The sequence below is a fragment of the Melopsittacus undulatus genome, chromosome 6, assembly GCF_012275295.1.
Source record: "Melopsittacus undulatus isolate bMelUnd1 chromosome 6, bMelUnd1.mat.Z, whole genome shotgun sequence".
NCBI classification, from domain to species: domain Eukaryota; kingdom Metazoa; phylum Chordata; class Aves; order Psittaciformes; family Psittaculidae; genus Melopsittacus; species Melopsittacus undulatus.
Genome location: NC_047532.1, coordinates 35,678,738 through 35,695,763, shown reverse-complemented (window position 1 = coordinate 35,695,763; position 17,026 = coordinate 35,678,738). Strand labels below are relative to the sequence as shown.

The following is a 17,026-nucleotide window of genomic DNA, read 5'->3' as shown; positions in this document are numbered from 1 at the left end:
TTTAATTTCAGAAAAAAATGTGTTAAAATATATATATATTTATACATCAATTTGACACACTGTGTTAGTTTACACAAAAGATGGTCTCTCTTGAAACTGTATTTATGAAATGTACATTTTTAATTTAAATACTCAGTATACACTGCATGTAATCTGCATGTTGCATTTATTAAATACATTAAAATCTGCAATGTAACAAAACGTTTTCTGCATACGAAATTCAAAACACCATTTTAAATGAACAAAAGATGGCTCACTTCATTTTTTTTTAAACAACTAGTGCATAGCACACTAGCTCAGCTCCACCAACACCAGCTGTTCTTTCTTTTTTATTTGACATTGTTCACAGACTATTACATATTACAATAAGAGTGCTGGATAAAAACATGAGGTACGAAAGTGGTTCAAAGATTATAGGTCATGCAGATCATGCTAGACAGCAAAGAAAGTTGTGAATGAGAAAACACTAAATAAAAAATACATAAAGAATGTGCATTATAAAATAAAAAAAAAAAAACAACAAAACAACTCAATTACACAGCTTTGCTTCTTTGGTTACAAAGTAGGTTGAACAATTTCACAGCTTTTTATTCCCACCCAAAAAAAAAAAAAGGAAAAAAAAAGAAATTATACGAAATGTCAAAAAGCAGAGGAATCATGGCAATTTCTCCCTATTAGAAAGTAGAAACAGAAATGAGCAAAGTTTTCTTCATCAAAATAGCCCATCAATTATTTATTATATCACAATAACTGGTGACTACCTGTACAGATGCACTATGGTCTTCATACTTACACTCTATACAAAATTTACATTCAAGCTGGATCTTTACTACCGTAAATAAATACCAAAGATAAATTGCCATTAGTGTTAGAAATATGCCAGGATTCTTTTGTTCAATTATTGCCTAAACATTTTATCTATTAAACGCAATCCCATCTATCATTTTATTGATACATACATTTATAAAAAAAATTAAAAAGTTCTGTGACATTGTTCATGTACATTATGAAAATAGCAGCCCTGTAATAAATAAAACAAATAAATGAAACTAATGTAGGCAAATGTTACTTATATTGAAAGAACAGTGGCTCTGAAGATGAATTGTTACTTCTTACCAGACAGCAAGGCTCAAAGTAATCCATGGGACATAGAAACCTTGGAGAGCCACCAAAGCTCTTAAAGACCTCACTCCTGCACACCAAGCAAATGCATTCTCTGCATTAGTAACTCCTTCTACAACTTCCCTTGTGCACTGATGACATAACAGACACCAACTGCACTTCAGGACACACCAGTGAGGGACAGCTCTTGTAGAATGATTGTCTAATACTGAAAAGGCCAAACACACAACAGAAGCATGGCTACTCGCTTTCATATAAAGTGGAAAGAACATCAGTGGCACACAAGGACAGACTGACTGCTCTTGGGTTTGTGTTTCAATGGAGGCAAGAAAGCTTTACGCTGAGGAGACATTCGGCTGCTGTGGAGGTTGCGTTGGCTGCGGAGGCTGTGCTATCGCTGTTTGCGCTTGTGAAGTGCTACTAGGATTGGCCTGTTGGGTTGAAAGTTGGGATAACTGATCATTGTTTGAGAGAGATTTTAACAGTGCATTTTCTCGTTCAAGTAAAGAGTTTCTTTCAACTAATTCTTTTATTTGTTCCTTCAGGACTTCCACCTCTTCTCTTACAGCATACATCAAATGGCTTTTCACTAGATCCTGTGAAGAGTAAAAGTTAAGGGTTACATCAAGCAAAAAATTAGTTTCATTCCACTCCAACCCCAGGATTTACTATTTTATTAGTGTCGCTTAAGTAAGCGTAAGCTTAGAAAACTAAAGCACTGTCACTAAGAAGACATGAATAAATTAGCCTTTAAGATCAAATAACCCAGCCCTTTTATTTACTATAAAGTGGCCCTTACATCAAAAGCTTTGTTTTCAGCATTCAGCATTAAGTTCTAGTCACCTTGGTTGCGCAGAAGACAGGGACTAGAATTACGCTCCACCTACTTAGAGTAAAAACATCAACTCTGAAGCTTTGGCCTGGAGGGGGGAGTCTGCGTTACAGACCCAAGCACTGAGGTGTACAAGAAGCAGGAAATAAGAAAACCTTTAAATCAGCAGAACCAAAAAATGGAACAGATGTAACCAAAGCTGAACAAAATATCAAAGATGGGATAGTTTAAGTGACCATTAAGACAAACTAATTCACTGAAGAGACTCAAACAAACCCTTAAATTCAATCAGCTTGTTCAAAGAAATTCGTAGGAAAATTAATTCAGGAACATTTCTGGGCCAACAGTAAAGGCAATCATGTTTTATGGGCATCCCACAGTTCACCTGAACATCTTTTTTTTCAAATTATGGTTTCAGTTTCAGTCTGACCCAACTGAAAGGATGTTACAAACTCACAAAACCACAATACAGCTAGAAACTTATGCTCAGTGACGAATCACTAATCCTATTAGAAATAACTTATTTTTTACTTACCATTGCCTGTTCTATTTTGTTGTCAATGGCAACAACACTTGCACCAGATGCACTGTAAATATAAGGAGAAAACTTTGTGAGCATTACTGTATCATTCAGTTAAAACCATGCACCCACTGGCACCCGCAGGACTTCTTAGAACATGCTGTCACTGGAAGGCTAAAGTTTCAGATTCAAGAATTCAGTACACGTTGAGGGGGGGACTGGGTGGGTACCCCCCACTGTATTGCCCAGTACAGTTACAGCACTTAAGAGACACTGCTCCTTCAGTTTATAATTCCTCAAACTATGCTTATGACACCCATAACCAGAAAAATGCATTAGAATAAACAGTAAAGTAACTGCTCTGATTTCTTGCGTAATTATTCAGCTTTCATCACTGGAGAAAACAGGGATTTCATGGGATATTCATGGGGTCCTTACCTCTAGTTTTATTTCTGCTAAATTGCTCTTATAAAGATTGTGGGGAAAAAAAAAACAAAAACAAAAAACTGTCATAATGTTTGTTATCTGCCTTTACTTAAAGACTACTTTCCAGTTAAAAAGTTCCTGGCTCAGCCCTGTACTTCTGAGCAAGTGGCAGCAGTCAACAGAAGAGTAAGACATGACTAAAGCTCTGAACTCCATGAGTAGACAAACTTGTTTTCAGTGAATCCTCCCCGGATCACTTCCCACTTCTAAGAGAAGTACTGCAGTTTGCTGGTTACAGTTAGGGTCAGTCTTTATCTGAAGACATATTAACACAGGTCAGTCCAGCAAAACATCTCAGTCATCACTATAAAAGTGTATATTTACTGTGCAAAGCAAGATGTTGAACTGCATCTTTAAATCCCAGGTTACTGAAATCCAGGCCTTAATATATTTGGCCTGTATTCAAGTCCCAATACAGGAACATAAGCCAGTTGTTCACAGGTAGCTCTCAAGTTGGAATTTTGGGTGGGCCAGGGTGTCCCTGTTCTCTGGCAGATGCTGGTCTCTGGGAGATCAGGAAGGGAGCTGCAGCTCTCCCCAGGAGGTCAGACAAGTCAGCCAGAGCTGCAGCAGAGGAATCCCCCCAGGGCAGCCACAGAATGCTCCATCCATCCACAGGTCCCATATGCTCCAAGTCTGCCCACCCACACTAGGTCTCAGTGGTCTGATTTTACTCCATAGTGCCGTGTGTGACACAAGATGGCACTTCCTGGGCTATTTACCAGCCCCGTCAGTGATAACTGCTGATAATGCTCCCCCAGCAATGGAAGTTGCTATCAGCAGTGTGCAGCTACGTTTACAAAGTAAATGTCCAGGAAAAACGCAACGCTTCCAGTCATGCTTGGAAACTTGCCTCTCTGAAAACATGTAACATTCACCAAAATCAAGTGTTAAGAAAAAAAGCTACTTAAGGCTTTCTAAAATGAGTACTGGCAATATGTTCAGCAGTATTAATTATATACGAGAAAGAAAGCTTGACTATTAGAAGAATGAGAGACTATTTAGACAAAGCCACCCTAACAAGACTCACAAGAATTGACAGTACCTAGCATCAAGCATTTATAAGTGAGGGAATCAGGTTTTCAAAATGAGGAAGCAGCAGCCTCTGTTTCCAAACTGAACAAAGCTTGCAGTCTAAATCAGAAGTGCTAAACACTCATTTCACAAGAAAATTGTTCCAGTATCTTGTTGTCTTCTAAGCCTTTATCAAGCCATACTTGTAGTAAAGCTCCTTGGATTAAAAACTATTTGTAACTCATTAAAAAGTTAAGTATTTCTTTCCACCTTGACTTAACATGTTTCAGATCTATCGGAAACTATCAAAAACGTCTGTGTTCAAGAGTCATCAAAACCCCCATGTCCCAGCCTTTCATCAGCACCACCCTAAGTCAGGTGAGGCAGCTCTGAAGAGATAAAGGGGAGGAAAATTAAAGCTAACAGCAAACTTCACAGTGGGATCTACTGCATTTTTACAGCATGATACACCTTTTGTCAATACTCTTCTAGTTAAATTTGAGACTGGGGTTTGTTCTACTATTCCTATTTTGTAGTTACATTACTTAAAAACCAAAGCTCACTTACACAAAAGTTAGGGCATTCCATCAGTTCCATAAGAACATCTCTCAAGTGGAAGATAGGCAGTCTTCTCCTTGATCACCTGAAACACTCGTACCTGCATTGCATGCTGCAGAAGTACCTTTCCCAGGCTGTACTCTGTGCTCCAAATTCTTGTCTGCCTTTTAATGGAGCACAAGGTTCACTATGTGGGTATAAGAACTCCCCGTGTGATCTGAATGCAGCCAGAAAGCTGTCATCCTCCCACCCATATTTTACACTTTACATTATACTAATGGACAGTGCTGAAAGCCATAAGTAGTTTATACACTAATTTGTTTCATTATTTTTGTTGTCCTTACCCCAGAGCAGCTTGCACTCTTACCGGTGCACAGAGTTGGCATTCCAGACCTGCTTCCTGCACAAACCTTCATGCAGGCAGAGCCCAGGACCATGCAGACTACCACCCACCCAGGAAAAGGTCCTCCCTAAGAGAGTGGCCTCCAGTTCATCATCAGGATAAAAAACCACATCTAACCATTTCATTTAACTTTCTAAAAGTATATGAGAGTTCGGGTTTATGCTAGCATAACTCTCAAAAGATTCTGAAATTTCTTCGTTCATTTTATAGTGCTCCCCACAGAAAACAGCTCCTGTGAGACACTCAGAAGCAGAGTACTCTAGTGATAGCTGTTCTTACAGTACAGGCCACGTATGCTGCCAAATCTCAAGATTTTGTCTTTTTTTTTCAAATCATTGGCTGTTGATACCAAATCCCAGTTTGCATAAAAATACTTTATCCCATGGCTGTAGAATGAAATTTATAGATTCAATCCAGTCCTTACAAAAAAGCCAGGAGAAGAAAAGAAGTTAACTGTGAACTGAGTCTTTTTGGATGTCATAACTTGAAAGAGTTTGATACATTCTGTGGGTGCTCCATCCACTGTGTATCCAATGCCTGAACTTGAAAGCACTTGAGTTAGAAGTGGAAAGACACTATTTAGCTCTTACAAAGGACCAATTACTATGTTGTGCTTTCAGACAAAGTTGATTGCTCCAAGAACTACACAAGTCTGACAATTATTATCAAAGCTGTAATACGTGAACAAAATCCCACATTAAGGTAGGCAGTTTCAAGGGATGCATTATGCATATAACATTTTAGTTTGTAACTGCAAACTTCCTACATACCCTCCCTCAAATTGAGCTTTTGTAGTCAACCAGCTACCATGTGTACACAGTAATTGATGAGAACAATTTGGTCAGACTTGGAAATCCAAGTTAAGGTTACAAAAATGAAGGCTCTGACCAAAAAGAAGTTATATTGCCGTACCAAGATCACTCTGAAGCTCATTAAGCACAAGGCAAGATTTACAGTCAGCAAAACTGACAAAGAGTATCATGCACAGTTTACCATTTCCAGAGATGGATGGCAAACCCTATGTTTTCCTACCTTACCAGTCAGGCAAAACAACTTAGTCTGAGAAATCCTCATTTTCATTGTTTAAGAAACCCTAGTGGCTTAAATTTTTTTTTTCCCCACATTTTACTTTGAAAGGAAAAAAAAAGATTTTGACTGCTAATAACATGGCTTAGCTATAGCTCACAATCAAGTACGCAGCATTTGGAACAAAGTGGTTTTTATCAAATACTTAACAGCATGCACCTCAGACTTCTTTATGGTGTATTTTAGGTATATTTTTCCTATGTCCTACCATTCAAAAACAGATCTGCAATTTTTTTGTTTCAAATATCTTTCAAACAAACTGAGAGAAGTGTCCTGAACAATCATATACATACAGGTTAAGAAAATGGGAAGAGAACTTCTAAATCTAAGTGCATGTTATGCAATATACAGTAATCACACTTTTCACAATGAATCACATTTCTTCAAAGCTTTGGTATAATTCTGACTTCATTGCTGTAACAATTTTTCCTGTGGAGACATGGCATCCCAGGAGTACGGCAAGGTATTACTGGAAAGATGTTTCAGTACCATCAACAAGCTGTAATATTGTTAAAAACCAAGTGTTCAGTAGCTACTCCTTTAAATCCAAATTTACCAAAAAAAGTCCATATTTTGGGCAAACCCATCTAAAGTTCCTATGGTACTATTACCATCCAAAGGCAACCCGGACACAGAAGAGCAGTCACCCAGACACAGGCAAATATGCCAAGAAGCCACTATCCTCCTTCATAATCTTCTCAGTAACATGTCATATGAGAAGACAGACCGATGAAACTGGTGCCCTTAGGAACACTTATGTGAACACTACGCAGAAAACATCTGCGGGCTTCCTGAAAACATATCAGTAACAACCAGTATTTCACTAATATTTACTGGTTTGATTATTACCAGCCCTGAAAAAACAAAACAAAACAAAACCCCAAACAAGTGAAAAATAAACAAGTCTCTATTTTACTGGAGCAATTTAGCAATCTTCTACTGTCTACTGCAATAGCATGTGGTTAGCTTTGCTGCCTTCAGATGGTCCCAATAGATAGTTGATCATAGGAGAATAATCCACATTTGTTAGAATAAAATAGTGAAGTTTCAGAGGGAGATTTTCTATTATGTTTACACTTAAGTATAACTCAAGCCCCTGAGGTTCACAACCTACTTCTGAAGCAGCTGCAAAACATAATTAAGAGTCTACTGTCAACAGACTTAAGATCCTTATGTTTCACAGCATGTTAAACCCCACATTTTGTGATGGGGAAACAAAGGGATTTTGAGGAAATTAAATGAGCTTATAATATTCACAGCAGAGATTTCTCTTTCGAAAACTGGGGATCACAAAAAAAAAAACAAACAATTTTATAGTTATCAAAGTATTCAAGTCTGACAGCAGATCCCCACCTGCATCAGATGCCACACTGCCTATGCAGCTTGGAGCTACCAGGGTGCCATCAGTCTCTTGCCCTGCTGCTTCCAGGACATGCATCACTGGCAGAGCTGCACAACTGAGGTTCATCATACCTCGAGCCTGTGAGGAGCTCCCGAGAATGAGCTTTACTAGCTGTGCCCTTGGAGGGCACCTTTATAAACCTTCATTAGGTTTCACATTAAAAGCTTTTTAGCTTCAGTCATTTAGTAAAGCAAAACTACCTAACATCACCTTAAGAAAATCTAGCAAGTGGGGTATAAATGCAGAACCTGCTAAACAGCATCAAAGACTTCAGAATTTGGATGGAACAGAATTTTAAAGTTTCTATCAGTCCTCATTAATTTATGTTTTTACAAATACTTGGTTTTACCACAAACTGTTCTAACAGCAAAGAGGCAAGACTATTTTATAGGAAGCCATTTATACTCTTCTACCTGAATTTAATGTTTTTCTATATCCCATGTCTCCAGTACTTGTTTCAGACACTGTACATAAACTTCATATGTGTGAAGCCTTAATCACTAATTATTTGATTTTAGGGTTTGTTTGTAATCAGCTTACTCATCTTAAGAAATATTTTAAATTAAGACATGAAAAAAAGATAAACAGATGAATGCAAGACCTTAAAGTGAGCTTTCTAGCCTATATACCAAATTTGTATTCAAAGACCTGAAATTAAAGAGTGAAGTCCTTGGAACCTAAATACCAACTCTGTCCCATAAATACAGGAAAGTGGCATCATCCAGAGCTTAAAGCAAAAATGCAAATTTGTCCAAGTTCCTGCTACAAAAGGAAGATGTGCTTTTGAAACTAATGCTAGCACTTCAGCAATTAAAAGAAAAAAAGCAGGATGCAACAGCATTTTTAAACCATCTGTGTTGTACAGTATACAAATTGTTGCCAAGCAAACTTTAAAGGATTCAGTTAAGTTTTGCAATTCTAAAAGCCTCTCAAGTCAAACACAGCCAGTACAATGATGAAATAGTTATCAATACTTCAGTTGCTAAACAAAACTTAATATTCTACAGTGATTGTTAAGCAGAAGTATTGTGATAAGCCAGAGCATCACATGGCATGAAGTCACATAATCACTAGGACTTCAACTTAATGCTGACAAAAAAAAAAACCTTCAAAATCATAAAAATGCAGGAAATAAAACAGTTTGCAGCTACTGATGAATTAGTAATGCATCTCTGACAAGTCATATCTGTGACAGATATGACTTTGTTGCAATTCACTGCAGTTTCTCGCCATGAGTTCAATGCTAACTTAGTAGTTTTACTTTGCCATCATATCTTGTCATGGTTCATGTTTGCTCCCCATCTAGCTTTACTTAAGCAGAATGAAAGAAAGCCAGAAAGCTTCCTTTCCTGGTTTTGAGACCAAAGGAATTTTTAACTCTGCCAAAATTGTGTTTAAATATAGTATTTACACAACTTGTTTTCTGATACAGGACTCAATAACCATAATGCCAAAAAGTTTCCTTTTTTTTTTGAAAAAGGAAGCTGCAAATATTTTAGTGATGGTCAGCTAGCAGCGCATTAAACTCTTTCAGCTTACACATTATGTACGATACATGCATAATGGAAGGAAGTAAAAAATGTCATGTAATGTATTTTAGACTTATTTAGTATTAAAATTCAGTAAAAATACTTCACTTCCATGACTACTTTTAGATCTTCAGGCTGCAGAAGCCCAGTGTGAAGTTCTAAACACAAGCAGCAGTTCTGTGCAAACAAAAACGACAAGAAACTTGCGTAGAGCGAAGCTGTTCATGCATACCTCAGCACGTATGCATTCCATAGTTAAGTATTCATACCTATCCCAGAAGGTCTTTGACTCGCGTAACTTGTTGAAATGGAACGCTTGGTAGAATGCAGTTGACGGATTCCTATGAGATCCAAGAATCAAACAAACATATTGAAAATGGGCACGTAAGAAAAATACTCTCTTATTCAACCTGCATTACAAAGCAAATTAACTGTCCAGATAGGTTAAATTTACAGACTTCACAGAATGCCTGAAGAATAGTTTAGTGACTGAAGACCTTATTGCTTCTATGGCTTTCCATTAATGACATCCCAATTCAAAAGGAAAAAGTAATCCTCAAGTCCTATGGATTTTCATGCTATTTCAAGCTTCTACTGTAAAAAGACAACTGTAAAGCCATTAATGAAATATCTTATGTCATACTGACAATCTTGTATAGGTAAGCTGTTTATGATTCTAATGCTAAATTCAAAAGATACCTTTCACACTTTTTGTAATTCACCAAAAAAAAATCTCTGCAAACAATACTCAGTATTTCTATTCTACTTTACACCCTACTTTATACACACATCTTCTCCAAGGGAACCTAGAAGTCAGAGCTAAATATGCCACATACAAGCTATGACAGATTAAGTTGCAACTGAAAACCTGATCAAGTTGGAATTGAAAAGCAGAATCTAAAATATTCCCAATTCTGTAAGCGGTTATCTGTTATCCTGACATGTCCCCTTTTGTATGTGCAACAGGGTAACTGCTGTTTGGAGGCGCTTTGCCAAACAGTCAGAACACTCTAGCTACTACCCTGGGCCTCACAAGCCTTCAGCACAGGCTCCAGTAACCTTGCTGCAAACTGGACAGCACAAATTCTGCCACCAGGGCCAGACCCCTGAGACAGTCTGACCTTCCTCATCCAGCATGCATTTGCCCCACAATTGGCAGCATACCAAGAGTGCAATTTGAAGAACTTAATTCTCAAAAGTCTCATCTAAACACTAACCATTTACAAGATACTGGATTAAACACAAAGTCAAAGTTCTCTACTGCTAGTGGTTGTATAAGAGCATGATACTTAAGCTTAAAAACTCCTTTTCTGAATACCACAGTTCACCCTTACACTGGTATAGTTATACCAGTCCTATAGAAGGACACAACAACTTAGCTGAAATATCTTCAGAAAAGCTAGTATTAGTTCAAGTTCCTTTTAAATACAGTTTTAAAATTAAATGTTTATGCCAGTGTTAGAAGCACAGGTGCCCATCCTTTTTCTAAGTTTATGGCAAGTATACTTAAAATTGTCTTCAAGATATTTAACACTTCCATTTAAGCACAATTACTGTATAGTTGAAATGACAGAACAACAAAAAAAATAAATCACAAAACACACAAGCCATAATAAAACACTGTCAGAAGTAATCCTATTCCCATGGCACGTGTATACCAGAAACCTTGCAAGAGTACCAGTATTTGTGCATTTGCAGTGATCAGGAATGACTTGTTTGAAGTTCTTGTTACTCCCCCTTCCACCTTCAACCACCCTATCCTTCAAAAAGACGAAAATATCATAGCAAGCCTGGAATTTAGCTTAAAACCTGCTACAGAAGTTGTTTGACCAAACTGATGAATATACTCCTATGCTGGTACTATTTATGCTTTTAGAAGTATTGCACACTTGAGTGACAACTAAATACAATTAATTATAGGAAGAGCAACACAATAGCTAAAGGACATTCGAGTGATGTAGGGTCTAACATATGGAAAACAACTGGCATCTGCAAATCAAGAGAATGTTCTTTTGTGGAAGGGAAGGACAAGACCCAAGCTCTTCTAATTCAGTTGTGAGGAGTATGTAAAATTCTCCTTCTCAGAATGTGACTGTAAATAGAAAGTTATTCAAGTTCCAAGATAAATTTACTTGCAACATATAAAATCTTGTTGCTGTTGTTAAGTATAAGAAGTTGTGGTTTATAACCACATGGCATGTATTTCATACTATTTTTATACTGATACCCTATATGCTATATATGCTTATGCTATTCTTAAGCAAGTCTCTGGAAAGGTATGGAAGTTTTGCTCATTTTGTACCCCCTGTTGTTGAAATAGCTTTTGCATTACTTCAGACAATTAAAGAGAACATTTTTTACTAGATAGCTATATTCTAACAAGATGTTAACTGGGGGAAGAGAAAGGATGCTACCTAAACTGGAAAAGCAGATCCATAGAGGTAACATGAATGATGCCTCATGTGCAGGTCTGAACTACTTTGACCGAGTTTCAAACTGTTCAGATATCTATTTTTAACCACAAGCAGTAAAAGGCTTGAGAACTACTAAAAACTTCTTGAAGTTTGCAGAACAACTGAGAAAACAGCTTACAGTAGTAGTATAGCATGGCCTGCTGGGGCTGCATCATGACTGAAGCAGCAGAAGTCCTTCTGACAATGCCCAAACTGAATGTAGGGACAGCCCAGACCAACAAAGCAGATTTCTCCATTGCCCTCCCAGCAGATGGCCACATCTCAGAGGTCAAGTCTCAGTCCCAGTTGATGGTAGACTGTCACAGAGGAGCAAAGAGTCAGCCAGAAAGGGGATGCCAAACCAGGAAGTGAAAGCCCACCTCCTGTTCCACAGGAGGTATACCAGGTGCTTCCCCTCCTCCATCTCTGATAAGAGAGAAGAACAGGTATTTCCAAAGGACAGAGAGGCTTAATTCCAGTCCCAGGGATTATGACAGGCAACTTTCTTAGCACATTTAAACTGTATCTTGATGGTAAAAACTGCCTCCGTGCCTCTTAAGTCCTGCAACTCATACCATATTTATTCCCTTTAGAAGCTCACAAGTGTCAATATTCACAACACAACCTGATGTTACGGTTTCTGACAACAGTTTCCCTGCAACTGAATCTTGATCTAAGTTCAGTTTTCAGAACACTTTCATAAGTTTTCCCTTTAAAAGGGAAATCTAAAACACATCCAAAGTCTCATCTCATATTCAAGAGTGTCCTCCCACTGCCATTAATCAGCATATGCCAAATACAAATTCTAGAGAGCTCTGCTTCACTAGAAACCATGCCCATGAAAGCTGGCAAATTTTCAAGTACACAGATAAACGCCTTTTAGTTTAAATAATGATACTGACTTTGGAAGTCATGGGTATCAGCTTGGCATGCAAAAATTGCTGCATGGTTGCCTTTTTTTCCATCTACTACCTTTGAAGGAGGAATAGTAACATCATTGTTCACGATATAGCTGAAGCCGTGTTTCAGCCTTCAAACTACTGATCAACTTCAGCAACTAAGGGCAACAAGAAGAGGAACCTGTGAAGAATACCACACTTTTTACTCCAAGGTGGAAAAGTAAAAAACTCACACTAGACCATCTCAGACAGTTCTCTCTCTCTCAGTATCACTATTATTTTCATCGTCTTTGAGAACAGGAATGATACAGAAGACTGAAAAGGCCTAAGTGCCTGCCTTTGAAGAACATGAAAGTACCTGATCAGACAACCTGTAATCTCTACTCAATGCCTCAGAAGAAAAACAAAGCAAAGCAGAACCACCTACTTGTTTTTACCTAGACAACAAGCCAGCATGGATAGCCTTTCAGAAGCTTTTATCAGACAAGAATTCCTTCTGAGAAAAATTAATTGACCTCATATAGAGAAACCACAAAAGATGTGATAAACATTGTCATAAAATTAGTAGCGCTTTTAATGCCATCTTGCATGACATTTTTATAAGAACATGACTTAAACAAAGCAGGTCCACCATGGATAACTACTCTGTACACGTGGCTCTCCAACGGTTCAGTGAAAGAGTGGAAGGATGCATCAAACAGAGCTCTCCAGGGGTCTCCTCCAAATGTCTTATGGGACACTTTAATCCATGACTTGTACAGTAGCGTACAGACTATCTTTCTACCTGCAGATGATCTGCAAGCACTCTGGACAGCAGGAATAGAATTCAGGAAGATCTTGCCCAATTGGAGCAATGGTCTGAAATAAAAAGGATGCAATTCAATAAGGATAAGCATGAAGTATTACACTCTGGTAGCAATAATCAGCTGCACAAGTACAAAACATGGAAAGAATAGCTGAATGCAATTTGATAGAGGAGAATACAAACAGAAGTTAAAAACAAAAACCTTGCAAAGGTGGCAAACTTGCAATACTCCTCTTACACAAGAGGTATGCATACTAACTGAAGTCTTATGTTATTTGGCCTGAGTCCTTAACTTACATTGTATGGCCGGTTCTGGATACCAGATCTCCAGAAGGATATGGGCCTACCCAGGTAAGACCACTGTAAGGCACGTTATATTCCATTATTTATTTTCCAGAAATCAGAATCACTAAGTAGGAGAATTAAACATGTAAAAGAGATGGAAGACTTTACACAGTTTAAAGAATCTGTGAAGGGAAGAAAACTTGTTTTCATTCCTGTTAGGTTTAAGTACAAACACTGTGAAGTTTAATTGCAGCAAAGAAAGTTTAAACTACACACTAGAGTTGTTTTTCACACAAACAGCAAAGAACAGAAAGACTTCTTAAAGAAATGGTGGGATTTCCATATTGTCATTCTAGAAGATAACAAACTGTTATTGCTCCAAAAGATTTCAGGCCCTAGCACAAACTTTAAAGCAGAAGTCTGCCTTTGAATAGGATCAACTCTTGCAGGAACTAAATCTAACTATGAAATAGAAAAGAAAGAAGAACTGGGACTGGGAATTGAACAGCAAGCATCCAGCTTCCAATCCTTCCCACAGAATGCTATAGGAACCTGACAGTATATCTGTAAATAAAACTGTGCTCTTCAGCCGCATTTATCAAAGAAAAGATCCTAGTATGTCACTTTGTACATCTACATTATTTCTACAGCGCCAGAAGTGAACTAAAGTTTGAGAAATGTGACTCAAAACTAGCCTGAACATGAAGTCAGCAAACAAAAGTATGCTACATCAGAATTTTTTAAGTCAAGAGACCTGACAGTAAGAACAGTCTGAGCTTATTTAAGACAGCTATCAGCATAGGTAGATGTATTTCACTGGAGTGATCAATAAGGAATCAAGATATTGAAAATAAAAACATAGAGAGCATCAACTGCCTATTTTGATGTGCACTAAAGGACAAGAAATTAATCCCTCCTTTGTTTATAAAATTTAGAAAAAAATCGGATGTGTTAGTACTCAGAAGCATTTCAAACCCAAGGTAGCTTTTAGTTACGTGTCTTACCAAACACCAGTAAAGGGCTGTGCTTAACTAGGTTACTAGCTATGACCTGCAGTGGAAACTGATTACAGTTGGTCTCCAAATTAAAACACTTGGCACAGTTTATTTAAGATCTGAACAAGGGGTTTTGCAATCACTTTATCACAGCTTATCAAGAAACTCCCAGTAAAGTTTATGGCATTTCAAGAATACATTTACACTAGTAACAGAATTCCTTTGCCATCCCTCCTAGGAAGACATTTTGCTTTGTTATTTATATCACCTTCTATTTAAAGCAACTGCAACTTCAAATCAGCTTTATTTCATAAGACACCACCTACAGAGTAGGTTACCCTCAAAACAGAGTAACTAGAGTACAAAGCATTGCAGGAGAAACTTGACAATGACTAAACGTGGGGAAGTCAATGCGGAATTAAAGAAAAAAAAAGTCTCAAGATTAAAGCTCTTAAGCTTTGTGTTTAACTACATATTCTGTTCTCATAGTTCCTTAAAGCCATTATACTTGAAATGCACTGAAAAAAAAAAACCCCAACAAGAATTAGATGCTGTTACATTCAGTTTTAGGTGCATTCTACCTGCAGAGGACAGGAAAAGCTGACTCATTTAACAGGCTGCATGACAGTTTTTGAAACAGCAGTTCTCAATCACCATGTTGGACTTTAAAGGGGTTCACAGCCTACTTCTATATGAAAATACTGTACACTGGAGAGAGAGCATATTGCATGAATCCGACCTCCACTTGAAAAATCAAGAGATACACAAATTTAAGTGCTGAAAACCACCAAAGTAGCACTCTTAATAGTTCTGTAATTGAATTCAGGAAGAAGGAGATGAAAGAACACCCAAATGTACTACAGAATCATTTGCAAGACAGTATGAGCAGCACCAACATTCGGTTTCAGGCTGCTTTCAAACAAACTACATACAACACAGAAACAATTAAAATCACCTTAAGGTAACTTTACTGAGAGAACTAAAGCAGCATACACCACCTGGAACAAGGCATGGAAGTCTGACTTCAGCTGTATCTCAAACTCCTGACATTCAGATTTCAAGTATCAGAAAAGAGTGAGCTAGATTTTGCTACAAGTTGCATCACCTTTCCATAGTAAAGATCAGAGCAGTAGCCCATACTTTCTTAGCCTTGCTCTCAAAAGACGATTTTGGAAAATAATCTTATGCAGTAATTAGACATCTCTAAGGAGAAGTGAATAAGAGATGACTGTCTCAAGTGCACAGGGCAAGGAATTCCAGCAGAGGCATTTCATTCATCACTTGCTTGCCCCGTCAAGATGTTGGCACCAGCTTTTCCCTGTACTGGGGCTTGGCTCTCTAAAAAAAGACATCACTACAATTTTTTTAGTCCCTATGAACACTAGGGAAAAAGAGTAAAACCACTTCTACAAAAACTGCAGCAAAAAAAAAAAAAACTTCTACAAAGACTGCACCATGGACAGAGCATGTTATATCAACATTAATAATGGTCAGACCAGAGGAACACAGTGACTAACCTGAGTATTTAGCGGATGGTTGGAAGCATCTCAAATGCTTCATCCCACCCTGAAACAAGAGCAGTCATTGGTATCACCACATGCCCTCACCTGAGGAAAATCGCCATTCTTCTCAGTTATACAGGAGAGATGTCAACAACTTCTCTTGTCCCAGCACTGAATAGTTGTAGAAGACACTTTTATACCTGATTGCATTTTAAAACATACTCAAAGCCTTTAACAGTCTTATACCAACTTAGAGCAGAGGCACTATGCCATGTTATACCATTATGACAGAATTGAAGTGATACTGATTTGAGAGAAAAGGTTATGTAACTTCACTTTTTCATTTTCTGATAAAATAGCAGTAAGCTTCCTTTTCCCTCCCCTTCCCCTCCCCCACCCTCCCCCAAGGATTTGAGTATTGACTGTGAAAATCTGGTCTAAAAAAACAAGAAGTATTTTGACAGAGGACTAAATTTAAGCTAATTTAACAGGTAATAATTTGGTATCAACAAATCTTCTGCAAACAGAGTTCCTCACTGAAAAATCAGCATAGTTTCTTCCACTATATATTCCAGAGAACAGATATTACAAAACACTCTTCAGCACACATGTTGCATAAAGATTTGCTTTACAGAAGCTAACTAGCCTACATATTTCAGGTAGAGCTGCACCCTGTTACTTGCTAAAATCTACCGAGTTTTGCTACTAGTAATTTAGTCTTCTCTGATTAACATCACTTTGAAGTTTCTGCATTTGAAGTTTCTGGAAGACACTAAATCAGCAGAGCGCAGGAACATGAAAAATGAGACATTTCCCTTGATTTTATTACACTGTTTGAAAGCATAAGTCCAAGTTTCCATAAAGAAATTAAGTTTACATATACTAGCAAAAATTAATGAGGCCAGTAGGATATCACACTTCCTGTTCACAAAGCCTTGGATAGATAAAACAGTGGTACCTTGCCTTAAGATGTAAATAACATCAGCCAGCAATAATTTCATTAATCAATTAAAACAAAAATTAGCTGTGTTAGGTAATAATCACTCAGTATTTCTGAAGAAGCTTTGCTGAACAGTTCAAATAGTAAATTCTGATATAAGTATTTGATACTAATTACAGATAGAAGAATGCAGGT

General features: G+C 37.6%; 1 protein-coding gene across 2 annotated transcripts in view; it reads right to left on the bottom strand.

Moving 5' to 3' along the window:
* TSC22D2 (TSC22 domain family member 2) overlaps positions 1 to 17,026 on the bottom strand; it is a 28,419-nt gene continuing 11,393 nt past the window's right edge. The window contains exons 2-4 of one of the 2 annotated variants that reach the window (XM_005141157.3): positions 9,222 to 9,293; positions 2,490 to 2,541; positions 1 to 1,718 (exon numbers count right to left, since the gene is read on the bottom strand). In XM_005141157.3, coding sequence (XP_005141214.2) covers positions 1,458 to 1,718; positions 2,490 to 2,541; positions 9,222 to 9,293 — 385 coding nt within the window. In that variant the 3' untranslated portion in view covers positions 1 to 1,457. The remainder of the gene's footprint in view (positions 1,719 to 2,489; positions 2,542 to 9,221; positions 9,294 to 17,026) is intronic. The other variant, XM_013130662.3, reaches the window with a different exon arrangement.